Source organism: Halichoerus grypus, chromosome 11 (assembly GCF_964656455.1).
Source record: "Halichoerus grypus chromosome 11, mHalGry1.hap1.1, whole genome shotgun sequence".
NCBI classification, from domain to species: Eukaryota; Metazoa; Chordata; class Mammalia; order Carnivora; family Phocidae; genus Halichoerus; species Halichoerus grypus.
This window is the reverse complement of record NC_135722.1, coordinates 87297677-87315146: the sequence shown is the minus strand read 5'-3', so window position 1 is coordinate 87315146 and position 17470 is coordinate 87297677. Positions and strand designations below refer to the sequence as shown.

Genomic DNA, 17470 nt, shown 5'->3' with positions numbered 1-17470 from the left:
ATTTTAAACACGATTCTATTGAGTAACGAAAAGCAAGAGCTCTTGAACTTTAAAGACGTAACAGAGTCTTGGACAGAAAAGTACTACTGCCTGGAAATTCCTAAGGCAGAAGTGGCACATAACTAGCTTACATGCCACCATACACCCCTGCAAATGCCCACGGCAGACATCAGCAGTCAAACTCCGCTCTCTTTCCTCAGCCACGCTCTGACCCAGCCTGACCGGCCTCCTTCACACAGTGCTGTACGCAGCAGGTCTTAATGGATCTGAGTTTTCATGTGAATTAAAATCAGTTTCTGTTTGCCCCCCCCCCCATTGATGTATCCATGTGATTCATGATGTGATAAGAGCTCTAGACTTTAAGCCAGAGGAACTTGGTTTGACTCCTGGATCTTCTTACTCCTAGCTCTGTGATCTTAGGCAAGTCACTGAGCCTTTCACTCGGTCTTGTGTCCGAAATGAAGAAGTTGAATTAAATCATCTTTAAGCTTCCTTCCAGCTCTGAAAAATGTCACGATTCAAGGTCTGGAGACCTCTCAGGAGGAATTCATAGTTGCAACTATGTGTTTTTATAAAGACCAGAGGGGGTTCTCAGGCAATTTGTATATTACAAATCTATTCTCTATTTTTCAGTGTGGGTTTCTAGCTTTTTCTAACTACTTGTTTTCATCTGCTCAGACTATTGACCCGTATCTCTGAAGCCAGAATTTTGGGGTTTAAAAGAGAGGGGGTGGGGACATGCCCACTTAAAACCAGACGAATTTCAGGAACCTCTTCTTGGCGGCGGGGAGCTCAAATGTTCGCACACATCAGGCTGAGCACAGCTCACCTGCCCACCGAGCAGTTCTAGGTCCTCTTCCCCTTCTTCCGTTCTACCTCCTTATGATCAGGAGGCCCCACCCGTCCGACGGGTGTGGGTGAGTGGTCCTCTGAGCGCCTCTGGCTCCCACCCTGGCTCGTCTCATGAACTGCAGCCCTGTTTGTCTTCTAGGCCCCGCTTCCCTTCGGGCTTACCCTCTCCTCTCAGTGATCACCCGACAGCCCGCGGTCATCTCCCACCTGGTCTCCGCCCCCCCGGGAGCTGCCCAGGCCTTGTCCTGCCGCCCGGCCTCCGAGGCCACCTCTGCCGAGGCCCCAGGGGGCGAGGCTCTCGGCAGCAGCGAGTCGGAGCCGGAGCAGCCCACGCCGCGGCAGAAGAAGCCCCGCCGGAGTCGTACCATCTTCACCGAGCTGCAGCTCATGGGCCTGGAGAAGAAGTTCCAGAAGCAGAAGTACTTGTCCACCCCGGACAGGTGAGAACCCGGGGAGACGACTGTCCGCAGGGAAGGCCCTTGGGAAGGGGAGATGCCTTTTGCTCTCGGGGTGGGACAGAGAGCCACAAGGACTGTGTTAGAGAGAGGTTCCTCATGATGGCAGGAGTCTCGTCCTTGGCTCGTGTAATCTCAGCCTGTTCGACAGAGCCCAGCCCACCTGCCCTCATCACACTTAAGCCCCGGCTGTATCCCCATATTTAACTTAACTACTTCACCGTAAGAAACAAAGTCAAGTTTAGTGAATGGTTGCCCAGGCTCTGAGCTGGGAAACAGGATTGGGGTTTAAAGCCACTTACAGTAGGATCAGACGCAGTGGGGTTCACTGGGCGTTTGGGACCTGTGACCTTCTCAGGCTTCTCCCCACCCTCCGACTCCCAGCTGGCTCAGGCTGCGGGCCTGGCTCTTGACTGGGAAGGCCTGGATTGATTCGGTTGAGGAGCTGTTAGATGTCCTGGTAAATTTGGTGGATATCAAGTCAGAACCACTTGGCTGAGAGACGAGCAAGACCCGGATGTGAGTCCCTTCTTTAAACGCCTTTGAGAGCCAGGTGAGGGGACTGTGACCCCTGACTTACTCAGAGGCCTTAATATCTCACCTTATTTCTTTAATTTAGTATCTTAACTACAAAATATGCAAGAATGTGTATCTTATCTTATTCCTTCAAACTCATTCTGGAGATCTGGCTAGAGATGGCTGAGCTAATATGTGATCTTATTTATTGGGAGGATTTTCCAGGTCCTTTTTCTGTTCTTTTGCTCACTTCCTTGTCTGTATTAGGTTTGTCTCTAGTCCTATTAAAGAGAAAGGGAAGGAAACTCACATGCATCTCTTAAGCTAGTTAGTAGCTGTTTGACCCAAATTTAAGAGAGAGAGGAGTATACAAATCACTGATCAAAGGGCATCTGTTTACTGACTCACTTAATCGAGCCCCCCATCAGCTGTGTGTTGGGGGTTTGCTGGGGGCCAGACACTGCGGCAGGGGCTGTGAGTCCAGAAAGTAGGAGACAAGAGTCCTGCTCTGGAGGAGATCCTAGGGAAGGACAGGACAACAAGTACCCACAACACAGGGCACGGGTCCTGGTGCCAATGTGTTTCCAAGGGCTGGAGGAGCCCAGAGATGTTGCTCAGTGTGTCAGATGGGGCTCAGGAAGGCATCTCAGAGGAGGCAACACTTCAGAAGAGCTTTGAGGCCAGACGGAATGGCCCATACAGGCACAGAAGCACGTCTCACTGGGCACATCGAGGGAACTGCAGGCGGTCAGGATGTCTCCAGGCTAAGGGGCAGATGGGAGCCTGGCAGGAGATGAGGCTGGAGGTGGGAAGGCTCACATGCCTGGCCAAAGAATGCCGACTTTGTCCTCATTGACAGCCACTAAGAGCGGGAAGGGACGTGGCCAGATTTACATTTTAGACTCCTTGCTTTGGTGGCACCCTAAACGGTTGATTTGAGAGGGAAGCAATGGAGCAGGGGGGTGGGAGGGAGCCCAGGGATCGTCACTGAAGACTAGAATTAAGGTGGTGACAGTGGGCACAGAGAAAAGGGAATTGATTGGAGAAGAGTTTAGAAGGTGGAATGGACAGACTTGACATTGGTGTGAGAAAGAGAGAAGAGAGCTGGGAAGTCTGCTCCTCCTGGATTGGGCCACGGCGTAGACAGGGATACCAGGACCGAAGTTGCAAGGTAGAGGGCAGAGTGGGTTTGGTGGGGGAAAGAGTGAGTTCTGTTTGGATGTGAGCATCTGGGGAGCCTTTGGCCAGACAGTGGAGATGTGGCTGTGAATTGGGGATTGACAGAAGGGATCCCCAGTTATCAGGAGCTATTTTGGTGCCCCCAGCAGGTAATGGAGAGCCTCGGGGAGTTGCGCAGCCAGTGGAGGTGGGCGCCATTATTTATGACTTGCATGGTAGTACACTGAAAGGGCTTCAGCAGGCGTGGGTAGAATTTTAGGCTTATTTTCTAGAAGTCAGAGAATGTTTTAACAGAAATGTTCATTCCTAATCAAGCTCCTGGGACTTCCTGATACCTGCCCAGGCACCTCTCAGGTGACCTACGCAGGACTGATTCACTTGCCTGGGGAGAAGGACACCCATCTGGCTGGCATGGAAGCTGCTGCCTTAACCCGCCCTCTCCCATGTTCCTCACCTCTCTACGTGACCAGTGCCATGAGCACTCCCTCCTCCCACAGCTTTCTGCGTCTTCCCCTTTGTTTGTTTCTCCAGTTTCCTAGGTGACCCCATTTAAGCGAATATGCAGGGAAGTGAGAATTTGTAACGGTGGCAGGTAATGAGAGAAAGCCGATGACAGTGAAGCGCGTTTCTGTAGCCAGAGTGAGTCAGGGGTGCATTTTTCCCAAGTGAGCTAACACCATTTGCTAATGCAGTGGCCGAGCTGTGAACTGAGCCTGCCATTGACTAATGCACCTGATGGCCTCAGGTGAACCGGCCTGGAAGGCGCAGTGGGAGCCTGGGAGACCAGAAGCCTGTGGGACAGCCCCCTGGGTTTTTGGTTCTTAATGAATGGCTGCTTGGGAAGCAGCGCTTCATTAGTGGGGAGAGCTAAGTGCTGTTGGCGCTGGGAATTTATTAGCTTCAGTCTGTTAATCACTTTGAGTAAAACTGTTAGCTTCCAGTAGCCCTTTTCCTGGGACAGCCAGATATATGTGAATGCAGATGTAAGACAGGTTCTGAGGGTTTTTTTGGAAGGAGGACTGTTTTTATTGTTGGAGATTTAAATCGTGCCCTCTGGCCGGAGCAGGGGGCTGAGCAGCCGCAGTGCCAGCGGTCAGTATCTGGAACCTTCGCTGCCGATACCCACTGGCCTTGCTCACGTGAGATGCTGCTCAGCACTCCTTGGGGAGAGAAAGCTGAGGCCGAGAACGCACACCCGGGAGTCCCCATGGCTCAGGCTTGTGGCTGTGAAGGTTTGTGGGACCTAAGGGACCTCAGAGCCACAAATTGTAATGTTCAGACATCTAGGACTTCGAAAGTGGTGACCCCTGCTCCCTGTGGCAAGGGTGCCCATCCCAGGTTGCTGCTCTAGAAACCCATGCTGCAGTGACCAGGGTTGGAGCCACAGGGAAGTGGTCCTTCCAGTTGGCTCTCGGGTAGTAGACTTGGGGTTCTTCCCAATAGAGGTCCATAGTTGTAGTATTGAGGACTGAGTTTGGAAGCCTGGTTCTCTTTCTCATTTAATATGCTCCATTTGGGTTGTTCGCCTTTTCTCCTCAAAAACCAGAGCAAGAGCTTTCCTTTGACAGATTGAACTTGTGCAAAAATATGGTGGTGGAGGGGAGCCCCCATACAGGCAGAGTATACAAGCCAGACGTAAGTAGGTTTACCTCCCGGCTCCACCTCTCGCTCTAGGATCATCTACTGGGGGTCAGCAAAGTTTTTCTTGTACGGGGCCAGAGAGAAAATAATTTCAGTCTCTGTCACAACTACTCACCTCCGAGGCTGCAGCAGGAAAGCGGCCGTGGACAGTACCAGACAAATGGGTGTCTGTGTTCCAATAAAAACTTTATTTAGAAAAACAGGCAGCAGGGGCGCCTGGGTGGCTCAGTCGTTAAGCGTCTGCCTTCGGCTCAGGTCATGATCTCAGGGTCCTGGGATCGAGCCCCGCATCGGGCTCCCTGCTCAGCGGGAGACCTGCTTCTCGCTCTCCTACTCCCCCTGCTTGTGTTCCCTCTCTCTCTGTGTCTCTCTCTGTCAAATAAATAAATAAAATATAAAATAAAAAAATTAAAAAAAAGAAAAACAGGCAGCAGACAGGATTTGGCCATGGTTACCGAGAGATTCTAATCTCTCCAAGCTTCAGATCTCTCATCCATAAAATGGGAATACCTACTTCCCAGCGTCATGAAAGGAATAAATAAGACAGCTTAGGTTGGGGGCTGAGCCTGGGGCCTGGGATGCCGCGGTTCTCCAGAAATGGTTGCTGTGTTGTTGGAAGTAGCTCCAACCTCACACTTGCCAGGAATGGCTTTGACATTCAGGACTTTCCAGAAGGCTACAGAGAAATGCAGAACCACGGCTAGCAATAGAATGGGAAGCCGGAGGGCTACAGATGGAATGTTTCTTTGGGAACCCCACGTTATAACAGTTTAGGGCAGCTACAGTGAATGAATCCATCCTTTGGAAAGTATTTTTGAGCCCTTGGTCTGGATTGAGAACCTGATAGGCACTTTTGTGGACAGAAAGGAAGCCCTTGCGGTTGAGTCAGGAAGGCAGAAAGTACTCGTGGGAAACAGAGAACCCTTGAGAACGTGGAGCCACCCGGGTGATGGCTGACCAGTGGGAAGGTCCAGAGGGCAGAACCTGTGGGAGGTGTCATGGGGGTGGGGAGGCTCCCCTGTAGGAGGGGCCTTGCGCTGCATCTGGGGTGATAAGCAGGATTTTGACAAGGATGGCAGGTCTTTGCTTTTCCTTTCCAGTTTGGATTTGGGGGCAGAGTCCTCATTTTGTATGGGATCCCAGTAAAGACTCTGTCAGGTCAGAAGGAGGACTTCGCGATCAAGGCTGAGAAATCCTTTTCAGGTCCCGTGCAGACAGTGTTTCCAGGATGATGGCCCCAGGTGTCCTTGGGTTATAGGCATCTGTTTCTTAGGTTCTCAGAGTTCCATCCATGAGATTCTTGGGGGAAGAACTGGTTTAATGGGGGAAGTCCATGCTCTGATAGCAGTGCCTGGAGCTAGTCCACAGGACCCCATCCCTACTGCCCCTTCCCTCCTTCCTCATCCTTCCTTTGTATCTCACGCCTTCTAGGCTGGACTTGGCCCAGTCTCTGGGACTCACTCAACTGCAGGTGAAGACTTGGTATCAGAACCGCAGGATGAAGTGGAAGAAAATGGTAAGAAAGAAGAGAGTGAGTCTCACCGTGCCCCCATCATGATAGGGAAAATTCTTACTCCAGGGCTGGGAAGAAGGCAGGAAGGACCATTGGTGGTTTGGGGTTCCAGAGAGTGGAAGGCCTTTTATGATGCTGGCTGGCTGGGAGGGAGGTAGTTGGGACAGTCAGATAAGCCATTCCTCCTGACCTGGATTTCCTGACCAGCAGGATATTCTTTTTCACGGTTTCCTTAGAAATAAAAGAAAGCCCACAAGCTTCTCCGTTGCTAGTTTTAACCCCACCTGCTAGCCTTTTCAAAGAACTTCCTTCCCCCTCCCCCCAGTCGCCAAGAATAGAAGTCAGGACTGTTTGTTTATAATGACATATAGAGTGCATCTGTTCCTGGGCTCCGTGTGCTGTAATGCAGGGATTGTCAAGCTTCGGTGGGTGTCAGAGGAACCTGGATTGCAGGTAAAAATGCAGAAGTCTAGGCCCTCCCAGGATCCTGAGTGCAGAGGTCCGCGACAGGGCTGGGAATGTGGTGTTCACAAGCTCCCAGGTTCCTCTGATGCACATGGTATCAGGGACTAAGCTTTCCCTAATACTGCTTTACGACCTAGCTAATGAATCATTCCATCTTTGGTTTCTAAATGGACCTATTAGCATAAACAACTCTCTCTCTAAAAAAAAAAAAAAAAAAGACATCTCCATATTTTGAGGGACTCTGCTTCATCATAGTTCACTCTTTCTTAAAAAAGAGCAAATTTGAATAATCTGTTAAATCCGTATTTTCCAAATTGGTTGGCGTGTTTCATTGCCAGTTTTGTAAACCACAAGGGAAAAGGTCAAAGCCCAGAGAAAAGAGGTGAGCTGGGAAAAGAGGGTGGGAAGCAGCCTGTTTCCTTGAGAGACCAGGTAAGCGATGGCCTGTGCCCTGAGACTTCCTTACACCCTCACCGAACCTTACTGGTCCTTTCTCCTCTTGTGCGGGCCAGGCGGTCCAGACCTGCTTGGATGACACTCTAATTTGCTAACCTATCTGGCCACAAGCCATCTTTCCTGGTGTTCAAGGGCTGGAATATGATTTTTTTTTTACAATTACTAAAACTGAGGTCCTTCTTCCACCCCTAGTTTTCAGGAAAACAGGTAAGTTAATAGCTATGGGTACCTGGGTGGCTCAGTTAAGCGTCTGCCTTCGGCTCAGGTCATGATCCCAAGGTCCTGGGATCGAGTCCTGCCTGCACTGGGCTCCTTGCTCAGCAGGGAGTCTGCTTCTCCCTCTGTCCCTCTCCTGTTCCTTCTCTGTCTTACTCATTCTCAAATAAATAAAGTCTTTAAAAAAATAGCTAATAGATACGGAGACATTTTTCTCAATTTTGTGCTTTTGTCCAATAATTTTTTTCTGAAAACATTAGTTCTTGCTGTTGCCTATTAACAATGAGAAAAATAAATACGTTGTAAATTAATATTGATGGCAACATTTTTTTTAAAAGCCAGTGAGGCAATGTGTATTATATTCCCAAAAGGGAATTCCTGGGCAAATCTCATAATTTCCTCTGGGGGCACCCGAGCCTGCGAGGGAAGGATGTTCAGGTGGAGGCCGTGGCTCACGGAGTGCTTACAAAGTGAGGCCGAGACGTCAGTACAAACACACGTATACCGGATGAATCCACAAGTGTGTATTAGCATCTCTTGTGAACGGTGCCTTATCCTGGGCACTGTAGGAAGTAATGAAATGAGATAGAAACCTGCCTTCATGGCATTTGTGATCTCGTTGGAGAATCAAGGTCCAGAAAGCAGCCAGGGCTGCTTTGAATTGTAATTATTGTAGGTGTATAAGCCCGGAAATGTTCAGGGGATGGGTATTTGAGAAAGGTGTAGGGAGATGTTGAAGGATAAATGGGATTCGATTAAATATGTAGTCGGTCCAAAACCTCCAGAATGCTATAGACACATGAAAATGTTGGTGAAGGGACACCTGGGTGGCTCAGTTGGTTAAGCACCTGCCTTCAGCTCAGGTCATGGTCCCGGGGTCCTGGGATCAAGCCCTGCATCGGGCTCCCTGCTCAGTGGGGAGCCTGCTTCTCCCTCTGCCGCCCGCTCCCCCTGCTGGTCCGCGCGCCCACGCTCACTCTTGTCTCTGACAAACAAATAAATAAAATCTTTATTAATAAACAAAAAGAGAGAAAGAAAAGAAAAGAAGAAAATGATGGCAGAAACCTCCCGGGGAACTGATCTCAGAAAGAACCAGATCGGGGAGTTAGAAACTCTGGGCTGAGTTCTCATGCCTGTCCCTCCCTGGCTGACTTTGGACTTGGGCAAGTCCACCACCCACCTCCTTCCTCATCAGTCATCATCATCGAAATCAAGGTCTCCTGAGTGGCAGAGGCATTGTTGAAATCGGTTATCAGCGATCTCTTCATGAGTCAGACGATTAAGGAATTGACAGCCTGCCATCCCCGTCAGCACCGCGCCGCCCGATGCCCGTGGGACGAGCGTGTGCCTTCACCTCTGACGTTACCTGTTGTTCACCAGCCACTGGGCCGGCGGCACAAGTGGGAGCTGGTTATTGAGGGTCATCCATGTCACATAAAGCAAAATGGAAGTCAGCAGATTTAACCTCAGCATTCCACGGGCCGACCAAATTCAGGTCCCTTGGGGAGGCGGGAGTGCCAAGCTCTCTGTCCACTCTAGCAGTTAAATGTTGAGCCTCGGAATGGAGCACCAGGCGACGGAGAAGCCAAGATAAGTCACAAAACTGTCCATTACAAAATAAAATAAGAAAAAAGTACTCCGTCAGGTGGGAGGAGGCCGCCCCATGAAACTAGTAATTATTCAGAGGGATCAGGGCCACAGTGGGATTTACTGGGTTCAGAATCAGGATAGAGAAAGGGAGGGCTTCATGGAAGAGGTGCTGTCTAAATTGGTTTCGGTGGATGAATAGAAGTATGCCAAGCAAAGGTGAGGAGGCTGTCACGGGCAGAAGGAAGGAGCCAGAGCACCTGGGGCACTTTGAACGACTTCAGAATGGCCAGAGCTAAAAATGGGAGGGTGGTTGTTCCATTGCAGGTCTGAATTCTGACTCCCCCAGAACAGCGAGGCATTGTTGGGATCCTGATTGCCTCATATGTTTTCCTGGTAGAACTCTTTCAAGGCTATCTCTTCAAGTACTGGGAGGAAAAGAAAAAGCTAATTGGGTAATAAAGATGTCTCAAGGCTAGTCACCTAATTGGAACTGGAAAAAGATTAGCACTTGATTCTCAAGAGCTACTCACACGGCGGCCAAGGAGAGCACTGCCAGAGGCCAGATAGCATCTTGGACTAGTTTTTACCGGTCAGCATTTGTAACCTATAGCGGGTTGGGTAAATTTACACGAGGTGGGACGCTCACCCTCTATTCCATTTCTGTTTGGCTTGAGTTCCAGGAGGACCCAGAGTTTTGCAACAGGCTGAAAGTGCCTCATCATTCAGGGATCTCTTTCAGCTCTAAAACCTAGTTCCATGAGAGGATCCAAATGGATACCACCCTCCTGCCCCGGTCACGGAATTGTGGGGGGCCACATACCATGCGCCGTCATCGTCTTTGGCGCTGCAGATCTCCAGATGGTCACCAGTTCCATGAACTGGCTAATGGTTACTATCTATGTGATCTTGAGCAGGTTACTTAACCTCTGTGGGCCTGTCTCCTCATTAGTAAAATGCCTCATACATATGTACCTTATAGCTACTAACTGAGCTCATCCCTGTACGAGCTGAGAAGTGTTAGCCGCCATCCTCCTCTTCCTCTTCCTCTCCTCCTCCTTCTTCTTTATTATTATTATTTACCTGGCCATGTAATTCAAGTCTCCAGAGAATCCACAATTTGGGAGGCCAGAAGACATACAGACAGAAAATGAATTCTATAGGTTTCTGGGGCCCTGAACCTTTCTTCTGGGCGAGAACAATCCTGGCTGTTTGTTCTTGCTCGTTCCTCACTTGCCGGGCCTACTCCCACTCAGTGCCTTAGCATGTGGGGCCCCGTCTGAGATGGCATTGCATCTTCAGGCAGAGAAAGGCTGCCGAACAGGGTGCTGGGAAGAGATTTGTGCCGGAGAATCCGAACTTGCTTCTCAGCTTCATGGAGATAGTCATCGGTTGATCCGACTCTTCCAGCTCCAGAGAGCTGCAGGTGAAGACCAAGAAAAAGGGGCAGAAAGCACCCCTGGTGAAGGAGTCTGTGACCCAGGGTCTGCCGGGAGACCGGGGGACTGCAGGTCAGTATTAGAATCAGAAAGCACAGTGGCAAATATGACGTATCCCTCGCTCGTTATGCACGATGAGATCCGGGTAAGAGTGTTAGATTCAAGTGGGCAGGGTTGTGTGTTCAAATCCCAGCCCTGCCCTTGGCTTTGCTCTTGGACCATGACAAACCACCTCTGCCTGCTCGGTTTCCTGTCTGAGTGATGGGGGAGGCAGAAGGTTCCTCCCTGCACTGACAGTCCATGCTCTGCTGTCAGACTGCCTGTCTCCCACCTGAGCACCTTGGGAAGGAAACAGGCCTGTCCTGACATCTTCAGCAACAGAACATTTGAATATCTAGTTTAAGGATTTGGGGGGCGGGGGGGTGCTCTGAGGCTGGCAGCAAGCACAGCCAATAGAAGTAGATGGTGTCTAGCTGTTTTTCCGAGAGGCATGTGACCTCAGGTGCTGAGGTGGGTTGTCTGGACTCCCCCGACCAAGGGGACTAAATTGGCTTTAGGAATAATTGGGCAGGAGGGATCCCGGGAGGAGGGCCACGGGGTGCATGAGAATGCGCAGCTCCTGGCATGGGGCGGTTGTGAGATAATTGCATGTCTCAGGTGTGCTGGGAGGCAAGGGGCCAGAGGTCGAGCGCGGGAAGCAGCCAAGAGGGTAGTTATCTCCTAATTATTGCTTGCGCTGGAATGTTTTATTCCATTTAGAAAATGGTCTGATTGTTTTGATTTTTTTTTTTTTTTTTGTGCAGTAGGAAAACAGCCAGGTGGGGTCTATCCAAGCTGTGTGGGTGGTGTTCGCTAATTGCTGGGCTGGACTTTCTTTTGCCAATTAGGTGGCTTCCTTAGACCTGCCCTATTATAACTTGATTACTATATGGGGCAACTTAATTTTGTAGAACCTCTTTTATACCAAGTGGAGCTGCTTTCAACATGTAAATTCCATCTTGGCACATCTGGGCACTTTCAACAGCCTGCACTCAGACTGAAATAAAAATCAGATGCTGACTTATGTGAAAAGGAATACAGGGACGCCTTCTCCCCAGAGGTGGATTCTGTCAGCATCTATACCTTGTTAGAGGTCCCCTTCATATTTTCGTGTTAGCTGTGCGCGTGGAAAGTGCAGTGGCTGAGCAGATTCCCAGCTAAAAGGAGATGGTTTTGAGAGCTTATGGGTTTCCTCATACCTTATACAAAAAATAACTCAAAGTGAACCATAGACCTACATGTAAAAGCTAAAACTGTAAAACTCTTAGAAGAAAATTTGAGTAAATATTCATGGCCTTGGATTCGGCAAAATCCTCTGAGCACACCAAAAGCACAAGCAACGAAAGAGAAAATAAATTGGACTTCATCAGAACTAAAAACATTTGTGCTGTGAAGGACATCACCAAGAAAGGGAAAAGACAACACACAGAATGGGAGAACACCTTTGCAAATCTTGTATCTGGTGATGGACTTGTATCCAGAATGTGTATAAAAAACTCTTATGACTCAACAATAAGAAGATAACCGAATTTTCGAATGGGCAAAGGATTTGAATAGATATCTGTCTAAAGAAGACATATGGCTGGCCCATAAGCACAGGAAAAGATGCTCATCTTCTTTAGTCATCAGGGAAATGGAATTCACAAACACGGGGTACCACTTCCTACCCACTAGTGTGGCTGTAATCAAAGAGACGTGCCATCAAGTATTGGTGAGGATATGGAGAACTGGAACCCTCATAAACTGCTGATTGGAACATGGTGCTGTCGCTTTGGCAAACAGTCTGGAAGGTCCTCGAAAAAAGGTAGAGTTACCATATGACCCAGCAATTCTAGTAGTAGGGATACACCCAAAAGAAATGAACAGATGTTTCTATATTCCTCTTCATAGCAGCACTATTCACAACAACCAAAAGGTAGTGGCAATCCAAGTGTCTCTCAGATGATGAATGGGTAAATGGAATGTGGTATATTCCTGCAATGGCTATTAGTTGGCCATAAAAAGGAATTGAAATATTGATATAGGCTACAACATGGATGACCCTTGAAAGCACCATGCTGGTGGAAAGAAGCCAGTCGCAAAGGATAACATATTATATAACTCGATTCATATTAAATGGCCAGAATAGGCAAATCTGTAGAGACAGGAGGCAGATGTGTGGTTGCCTAGGCTTGGGGGGCAGGGCCTGGGGCAAAATACGGGTGGCTGTTAATGGGTGTGGGGTTCATTTTTGGGGGTGATGAAAATGTTCTAAAATTGGATTCTGGTGATAGTTGTACAATTCTGACTACTCAAAATCACTAAATCGTCACTATGAATGGGTGAAGTGTATGGTATGTGAATTATATCTCAATAAAGCTGTTTAAAAAAGGAACTTTTGGCTTATTGAGTTACTGCCTTCATTACTACAGTTCAGCACCCGGAGGTCCTGTCCTCTTGAAGGAAAGAGATGTAATCGATAAGGATTTAGTGACTGAGTAGAGTCAGTTGTAAGTTATTTGTCTGGAGCATAAAGCAAGGGATAGTTGCAAGATTTACCTTCAAGGAACCTCTGTTCAACTACAGAAGATAAGATTAAGCGGACTATGTAAGTAGCAAAAACACATTTCACTCCTAATTATCTGTGCTAATCCAGGTCCTCCTGAAGCCCTTCTCACCAGCTGCCCAGAAAAGCCACAGGGCAGCAAGTCAGAGTTCAGAGCCAGTGGAAGAAGGGACTGTCTGTGATTCTCTAAAGTAACCTATACATATTTTTAAAGTTCTCCCTTCGTTAAGTCAGAGTATTCTCATGGACATCACACGTTGGGATAATAAATGTGCAAGTCCTTTGAAATCAGCAAAGGCTGTTTGGGACACTGTTACTTTGCTTGCTTTGTACCTTTCTTCACCTCCAGGGAAAGGCTCGTTGTTCAATACCAGTTCAATACCATTCACCAGTTGGTGAATGCCTGCTATGTGCAGGGGCTGAGTGGGAGGGGCAGGCAAGTAAACATGCAGGGACAGTGGTTTGTGACAAGTGCTCTAATGGAGGAAATGTAAGAGCTCATCGTGCACACGGTGGAGGGCCTTTGACGTGGACCTGGGAGGTCAGGGAAGCTCCCCGGAGGAGCACTCTCTAAGCGGAGTTCACCAGGTGAGGAAGGTGGGAGGCCTGTTCTGCACGGCAGGAAGAGTTCTTGCTCTCTTGTATACATATATCTGTTGGTCACCCTCTAAGACGCAGCTGCTAAGGAGCAGAGTTAGAATTTAACTTAGTGATTGGACTTTCAAAGCTAGCTAGAACTTTCTATTCTCTACTCCGTCTTTGAACCATTCAGTTGTATGTTCCTTATAATATTTTTTCTGATTACAGAAATACTTACACATGATCATTGTACCAAAAAATTAGAGAATACAAAAAAGAAAAAAGAAAAATTTTAAAAATTCTCCATGATCTTGACACTGCGAACAGGTTGTCTGTCCTCCAGATTGGGTTATGCTGGTTTGTAACCTGCTTTCCACAAAAGTACATTAATGATATTTCCCATGTCATTAAACATTCTCCTATGTAATGATTGTAATGGTTATCAAGTATTCTCTCTTTGGGATATACTGTAATTATCTACCCAATCATATAGCAAAAGTTTATTTCCCCCCAGTTTTTGCCGTTATAACCAATTTTTTGATGTACATTTTTGCAAATCAGTCTTTATCTCAGTCTTTGATGATTTACTTAGGCTAAATTATTAGAAGTGGATATTTCTGTGTCAGAGTATGCACATATTAAGACTTCTGATTCGAATTCTCAGACTGCCTTTTGAGAAGGTTGTACCAATCACCCTTCCACACGATTTATTTTCCTGCTTGCTACAAATATTGTCTTTTTAACTTGTCAACTTGATAGATAATGCATTAATATTTTAATTTTTATTTCTTTCCCTTACTGTTGAAGTTGGATTTTTTTAATGTGTTTGTGACCATTTTATTTAAAGCCAAAATATGTGATATTTGCTGAAAGTGCATTGAACATTTAAAGAATGAAGATGTCTTGGGGTACCTGGTTGGCTCAGTCAGTTAAGTGTCCGACTTTTGCTTAGGTCATGATCTTGGGGTCCTGGGATGGAGCCCCGAGTCGTCGGGCTCCCTGCTCAGCGGGGAGTCTGCTTCTCCCTCTCCCTTTGGCCCTCTGCCACTCGTGCTCGCGCACCCATGTGCTCTCTCTCTCTTTCAAATAAGTAAATAAAAACTTTTTTTAAATGTCACCTTAAAATAATAATAATAATAATAAAGAATGAAGATGTCTTTATACTCTAGAGGTGATGGGTTGAAAATACCTTTTGCCAGACTATCACTGCTGGGAAGGAACGGTATAGACACTGTTGAGTGGGAAAGTGGAGGGAGGGAGTTATTTATTAAGACTTAATGACTTTTTTCTCCCACATAGGTTCTTAAAGGTGGACAGGAAGCACCCACAAAACCCAAAGGTCGTCCCAAGAAGAACTCCATCCCCACATCAGAAGAGATCGAAGCTGAAGAGAAGATGAACAGCCAGGCCCAGAGCCAGGAGCGCCTTGCACCCTCCCAGAGACAGGAGGAGCTCTGTGACCCACAGGAACCAGAAGCATGCGACGTCCCCTTAGAGGTGGCAGAGCCCCCCGGCCAGGCCCAGGAGTTGCCAGTAACCTCTTCGGAACCCCCACCATCAAGCTAAAATAAAAACTCTTTTGGGGGAAGGGGGAGACGGGGAGGAATGGAAAGAGGGAAGTCAGGGAGAATAGGGAGGGATCCGCTTCCCAAAGCCTGGTAAACTTGGGGAGAAGAGATCCACGTCTCCCAACCCCCACGGGTCTCAGTGGTTTTCATCACAAGCATTTGACGAAGACTTGCTTGCCTTAGGCCTTTCTCTTCCTGAAAGGCTGCTTTAGCCACGGGATGCCCTTGATGAAGGGAGACAGTGCCTTGGAACTGCCTGCCCCTGCTGGGGTGAGGGCTGTGGGGCCCGCACCCCCCTGGTGCTGGGCGGTGAAGGACTGCCCCGGGCTCTCTCCCTCCAGCCCCTGGGCAGCCAGTCATCAAAGCAGAGAGATCATGGAGGAGCTTGGGCAGCAGGCCTGGCTTCCTTGCTGACTCAGCACTTATTTCTGTAGTTTTAAAAGAGAATTTAATGTTTTTGGTTGTTGTTTTTTTGGGGGGGGGCGTAGGGTGGGGCCGGTGAGGGTGGGCAGAGAAGAGTTGGGGGAAGCGAGTTCTGAGTTACTAGAATTGTTTCTGAATAAAGTTCGTTTGAAGACCGTGTGCCTTTGTACCCATTATAAGATGGTCAGGTGACCCAAGAACTGAGAAGCCTTGGTTTTCTTGCTTTATTGAGTTGCCATCCCAGAAGCTGCAAAGCAGATTATGTTAAGATAACTTTTATTTTTTAATTAAAGATAAATCTTTCAAAAGGATTGGGTGTTTTGTGTCTTCTGGGGAGTATATTTAGCCTTGTCTGTATACGTCTTATGGAAAGACCCAGAGAGATAGCCCGGCTCCCTGGGCTTTCATTTCCCCCACTATAAAATAAGAGATTGGTCTCTGCCCACCACCCCTCCCACCACCTTCTGCCAGAGCAGCTCTGTCGTCAGCCACTTTCCATTGTGGGCTTCCAGCTTTAAAAACAGCTTTACTTTTTTGTAAGAGATAATAAATACATGTGCTTCAAAAGTCAAACAAAAAGAAGTCTTGCTTCTCCCACCTACTCCCTCCCCCCACCCCTACCCTAGCCTGCACAGGTAACCATTTTTTACAGGTTTCTTGTTTATCTTTCTTTATTAAGTATCCATTTGGATGATGGGCTCTGCACCTTTTAACAAAAGAAGATTTGAGAGCTTCTTGGCTAGAGGTGCTCTGTGATTTTAAATTTAAAACCATGTCCCACTTTCAGGAGAACAGGAAAGAGGGAGGCTCCAGACTTGCTCAAGTAGGAATTCTGACCCTTTCTTGTCTGGTTGTCGTGCCCACGGGCCCCGAGGCCTGAACCCACAGAGGTCCTCTTTCTCAGCATTGATGCCCTGCCAACTGGCAGTTATTGATCACGGGGTAACTGCCCTGTTGTGGGCTCGGGAAACATCTACCCGCTTTCCTAAGGGCCCCAACTAGGGAGCAAAACCTGTTGCTAGTTCTGTAAACAACTCATGTAATTCTTTGGAAACTTACACACGAAATGATCTGCTTGTTTACAACCATGGGGCGCCTGCTTCCCTCCATTAACACTGCCAGTCAGAGTGACTGCGATTTCGACTTGGCTAGGCAGCGCCTTCATTCCCTCTGCTCTTGAGATCAGCACAAAGACAGCCGTCTTTTTCTTCCCTCTTGCGAACAAAGGAGCTAAGGATTGGGCCTCCCGAGAACCAGTTTGTGCAGACCACACCCAGCTGTGTGCGAGGTTTCTGGTGCTGTGCGGGCGAAAAGCTGCCTCCTGCATCTCTAGCCCACCCCCTGGGGACAGTTTTATGGTCTGCCTACTAAGCGGTGTCCTAATGAGCCCAAGTGTACCCCTGGCCACGGTAAGCAAGTGGGTCTGTGCCAGTCTGGGCTCACTCCTAAGGAGCTGCTCTGTCCCGTTCAGCCCCGCCCCAGAGAGACTTTTCACTGATGCTGGTTTCCTGTGGGGGTTTTCAGTCTCTTGTCATGGGCTCTCGTACCGTCCCCCTCTGAGGTGTCCGACGGTGGCCGCGTCACACACACGTCGTTTTCCTGAGCTAGGGTTCCGCGCTGTTTCTGACTTGCGGCCCTTAGCCCTTGGCCTGTCATCTACAGTGCTTCCAGGGGTTGGAGGTATTTCAGTGCATGGTCTCAGACCTCCCCTGATCTTTCCTGCTGTTTTGGAAGCCCTGAGCCCAAGGGCACCTCCACTTGGGAGCCCTGGGCTTGTCCTCTGGCCTCAGCTCTGTGTAGCCTTGCTCTGGGACCCCAGGAGGGGTGAGGGCTGGGCCTCGGGAATGTGAGTGGGCATCAATTCCGCACCAAGCCCTGCTCGCCCTCCGCCTTTCCCTTTTCCCTCCAGTCTTCCCATCTTCCCTCTACTTCCCACGACATGTGATGGCACCCAGAAACCCAGCTCCACAGCGTGTCTCTGAGTTGTGCATAGGAGG

At 48.6% G+C, this 17470-nt stretch overlaps 1 protein-coding gene across 1 annotated transcript in view; it reads left to right on the top strand.

The window, feature by feature from the left end:
- The window catches only part of BARX2 (BARX homeobox 2), a 70900-nt gene extending 55116 nt beyond the window's left edge, over window positions 1–15784 (top strand). Inside the window, exons 2-4 of the mRNA XM_036086282.2 lie at window positions 992–1292; window positions 6075–6159; window positions 14782–15784. Of these exons, the coding sequence (XP_035942175.1) occupies window positions 992–1292; window positions 6075–6159; window positions 14782–15048 (653 nt within the window). The 3' untranslated portion in view covers window positions 15049–15784. The remainder of the gene's footprint in view (window positions 1–991; window positions 1293–6074; window positions 6160–14781) is intronic.
- Window positions 15785–17470: the final 1686 nt, after the last annotated feature.